This window comes from Urocampus carinirostris, chromosome 3 (genome assembly GCF_059441175.1).
Source record: "Urocampus carinirostris isolate Australia breed hairy pipefish chromosome 3, RoL_Ucar_1.0, whole genome shotgun sequence".
In the NCBI taxonomy this organism is placed as follows: Eukaryota; Metazoa; Chordata; class Actinopteri; order Syngnathiformes; family Syngnathidae; genus Urocampus; species Urocampus carinirostris.
The window spans coordinates 40,827,904-40,832,624 of record NC_142351.1 but is presented as its reverse complement, the minus strand read 5'-3'; the positions used below and the strand labels follow the sequence as shown (position 1 = coordinate 40,832,624).

Genomic DNA, 4,721 nt, shown 5'->3' with positions numbered 1-4,721 from the left:
TTTCTGCCGTTATCTGAGCCTAAAATGACTGCATTGTGCGGCCTCCATCCATTATCCTCCATCCCGTATTGCTGCGAGGGGAGACTGTGCAGTAGTCACTCCAATCTAGGCAACTCCAATTGTTCCAACGGAGGGGGGTAGGGAGGCATACAGAAGCAAGGGCGCCCAAGTGGGGAGCAATGTCGGGGGAATTTGCAGTTTATCCACAAGTCACTGTAGCGAAGAGGCTCAGCGATGCAGATGTAGCGCTTATAGGGGGCCAACACCAGGTTGAGCGGGGAGGTCAGGAAGAGGAAGTTGGGCAAGACGTGCGCCACCAGGCAGGAGCAGAAACTGCTCAATCCAAAATCTACAGGTTCAACTCCACAATCTCGTGGGTATTTTCTTTGACCGCCGCCTCCCTCATGGATGGCATTTTCCGCCTCAACCTGTCCCGAAGCTTCTGCTGCAGCTTGAACGCTGGTTCTGTGTACTGTCTATTGGCCAGGCCCAGCACCAATGGAACCACCGCCATGCTCCCGATACCGGTGCACGAGAGCACGATCAGTGTGTTTGAGTTCCACCTGGCGTCACTGACCAAGAAGGCGATGCAGACGTGCATGTAGATGAGGTAGGGCACCCAACACGCCAGGAAAGTTAATGACACAGCTAGCACGCAACGAGTGTAGCGCACGTTCAGACGCTGCTCCTGGTCCGAGGCATGACCTCGCTCCACCGAACGGTGAAGCCGGCAGATGCTTCTCAGCTGGTCCCGGGTGATCCACAAGACGCGACCTGTCATGGCTGCGATGCTGACGATAGCAGGTAGGACTAACCCATACACCTCCAGATAGATGAAACCGTTGGGGAACACGCGTCGGTACGAGCAGCAGGCGGTGACGTTGGTGGAGCAGTTAGACGAAAGGGTGGACCTCTCCCCGGTTGGGCAGCATTCGCTCCAATCCTGGCCAGTCCAGTTGTTCCACCCGAAGGCGGGAAGGGAAGCATACAGAAGCGGGGGCACCCAAGCGAGTAACAGTGCCAGAGGGAAATTGCGGTGCATCCACAAATTCCCATAGCGAAGAGGCTCTGCGATGCAGACGTAGCGTTCATAGTGAACCATCACCAGGTTGAGCAGGAAGGCCAGGAAAAGGAAGTTGGGCAAGACATGCGCCGCCAGGCAGGAGCCAAAGCTGAGCTGACGGTTGAGCGCCATCAGGGGGATAAAGGGGAGTGCTACGCCCGTGCAGAGGTCGGCCACCAGCAGGCTAAGGAAGAAGTAGTTGGGTGTGTTGTGGAGCTGCCGGTTGCAGGCAATGCCCAGGATAATGAGAAGGTTGGCAAGGATGATGGAAGCTGACAGCGGCACCGTGATAGCGTAGATGAGGTGCTCATGGCCCAGCGGGTCCGAGCCGGACATCGTGGGCGGAGTGGGCCAAGCCAAGACGTTCCCATCAATATGCGCGGACGATGTGTCAGCCGTCACCTTCAGAAGTTAGTCTGATTACATTTTCTAAAAATGTATACATGTATATACCATATTTATTCAAGTAAATGTGCACTCGTATATAACGCACATCCCTAATTTCGGATTAAAAATCGTTACGAGGTTTGGTTTTGCTTTTTTCAGCTTGAACTTTGAGGTTGGATACAATGGGAATTGAACCTTGTTCCTCACCACTGGACCAACAGTTGTGTACATGACACATGAAAAGGCATCAGAATTCCTCTCATCGTCACACTAATTGTAATCACAGTACCAGAAACAAATGGCACTGTGAGTAAAACTAGTGTGATGATGATAAAACGTTGAATGCCTTTTCTTATGTTATCTGTATCACTGGGGATGAAGTGGTTAGGATTCGGCGCTCTCGCCGCCACGGCCCAGGTTCGGTTCCCATTGCAACCAGTATTTTGTGATAGTGGTCAGCAATATTTTTTTGACTGATCAATCATTGCACAAATACAATCAAGCCTTCTGTATTAAATGCAGCCAAAATTTGAAAATTGTTTGGGTAAAAAAAATAAAAATAAAATAAAAAGTGCGTTATACACAGATAAATACGTGCGTTATACACGAATAAACACGGTACTCATTACTTGATGGTCAAAGTTAGATGAACTTGGAAAATTACTCAAATAGCATGTATTTGTATAAATCTCTTAGTAAGTAAAGTAAGACACTAAGAAAACTATCCTTGAAATCAGCAAGATATTTTTAAAAATGTGACTAATATTCATCTCATTTTATTAGAAAAATACTGGAATTTTCCTCATTTTAAGAATTATTTTTCTTATTTTGTAGTTTTTTTTCTAAATAAAGTTTCTATTAACTGTCCTCATTCAGTTATTGTTTTTTTAATTTCTTACTTTATCAGTTTGAGTTATGGTCAAATCAAATTTGAAATATAATGTGCTGTATTATATTCATTTTATTGTTTTAATCTGTGTTATCTTAAACAAAAGAAGGCTTTTGAAGGAAAATTGAGGAAGAAAATAGGGGTTAAAAAATACCTTACAAGCAAAATTTTCAGCTAGCTTATTTACATTACCGTACTTCATAAGTAATCATAAATGAAAATCCTTATTTAATTACATTTTATATATACAGTATATATATATATATATATATATATATATATATATATATATATATATATATATATATATACTTTCCTTCTTTTTTGGAGTGCCTTTACTATGTGTGCTTAGGAATGAGATGCCTTCCCATATTTTGTTATTCATTAACTATTGGTTTTGTTGACTGGCAATCTCAAATTTGCATCTCTTATGAAATGTAAAGAATATAACATGGAAATATTACCCTGGACTCACTTGTCGCCATAGAGACTGGACACATTACTTAAAATTTTACATAAATTAAATTAACATGCACATGAAAAATTTATTGTTAGCGGCATTGTAGTGTTTTTACTCCAATTAGAATTTTAAAGGAACACTGTGTATTATTCGACCACTAGATGTCCCTGTATTGTTTTGTGTAACCGAAATTCTGTGTTACAAAGCACAAGGAAGAAAACAAACTAAGGTGACCCAAAGTGACGAAAAAGAGACATTTTTGTTTTTTTTTGCCCAGTCTTTCGCTTGGTTTTGGGATTTTTGGGGTACCTGGAGTGGCAAGATGGGGGGTAATTCTGTCAGCTCCTTCTCAGTGAAGCTTGAGCTAAGTAAAATAAATAGAAATTTAGGTTAAAATAGTAATTCATGTATTTTATTATTATCATTGAAAACAACATTGCTTTGTTTTTATTTTGATTACCATTAGGAGGTGCTAAATAGTACACAATGTATGTTTTAAAATAATTTAATAAAAAATCCTTCATTGAATTTTAACGTAAAATGCAGAGGAGATTTTAGGTTCGGAGCTTTGGAAGTGTCAAATGTAGCTAATATAAGAAATAGTATCAGATGATGATAAGAAAGTCATGATATTAGGTGTTAAAATAGTTGTTCAACATACCCACTGTATAACACGCTCCTCACTGTAATACACAGGAGCCTCCACAGACTCCGCCGCTATGCCACAAGAGACACTAGCCGAGCAGAAGCGGAGCGGGGAGGAGGTCAAGAGCGGTGTCAGGAATCAAATGAACTGGACCATTTCAAGGCAGTGGAGTATTTATGACGCTGCGTCGTTCACGTTTTTGTTTATTTTCCTTTTTTTTTCCATCTAGCGTTTTTCATTAGATTTAGGCCTATCCTGTCCCATACTAAGGGAAGTAGAGTTTTAAATATGCTATAATATTGAGGGTGTTGGGTTGAATTTGGGGGTTCTTGGGAACCCCCCAAAACGAGCTGTTTAATTTGACCAAAAAATATAAAACATGAGATGAAGCAAGAATGGGCCTTTTTTTATATTTCAAACATTTTATAAAAAAAGGTCCATAATAGAATTATATGAAATAACAATATAAAATGTGTTTATTATTCAACTCAAAATATATTTCTCAATTAGATAAAATTTAAAAAGCCTTCAAATACAATTAAACGCCAAGCATACATTTTTATGAGACCGTAATTTGAATTCACTTATAAAACGAATTCTCCTTAAATTAATCAAATACGTATTGTTTTGACATATTATGTAGCCATTTTAAATACATCCCGGAATAAGAAAAGTACTATTTAACGAACACTATATATATACAATTTCAAAGCAAACAGCTGTTAGACAGAGATGTTTGCCAGACCTGCCAATAAAACCTAGCGTCCTGATGACACACATAAATGAGACATATAGCAGAATGTGTCACATCCTTATGGTATAGATAAGCCTCTACTACACAAAACCTGAAATAAAAAGGTTTTGAACCCAGCTTTACCTTTCAGGGAAGTTCCCTGGCTCGCTCTTTTCAAGTCAGAAGGTGGTCATCATTTGCGCACTGAGATGATCACCGTTGCTTCCTTTTTGATGTGGACGATGACGGGGGAGGAGAGAAAAGGGAGGTGAGCGCCGAAGAGGAGGCGAGCAGGACAGGGGGCGGTCTTGTGACCCACTGACTTGCTGTCTCGGGCCTTCCTCCTTCCACCCTCCTTTCCAGGATGCTCATAATAAGATCCCTGGTTTAGATTGCTCAACGCAGAGTTTTCTGCAGCTAGCGACGCATGCTAAGTGGCGTAATTAGGTTGCGGGTCGAAGAGCAGCAGCAGAACATGCGTTTTGTGAAGCGACTTAGAACAAAATGGAGGTACGGAAGGTACAAGGAGCTCGTTATCATCTA

At 41.4% G+C, this 4,721-nt stretch overlaps 1 protein-coding gene across 1 annotated transcript; it reads right to left on the bottom strand.

Moving 5' to 3' along the window:
* Positions 1-175: 175 nt before the first annotated feature.
* On the bottom strand, positions 176-4,419 carry LOC148369709 (G protein-coupled bile acid receptor 1-like). The gene is made up of 2 exons (XM_088329999.1): positions 4,323-4,419; positions 176-1,465 (listed from the first exon to the last, which is right to left on the bottom strand). Exon 2 carries the CDS (start codon positions 1,397-1,399, stop codon positions 350-352), a length of 1,050 nt encoding a protein of 349 aa, XP_088186125.1. The 5' UTR covers positions 1,400-1,465; positions 4,323-4,419; the 3' UTR covers positions 176-349.
* Positions 4,420-4,721: the final 302 nt, after the last annotated feature.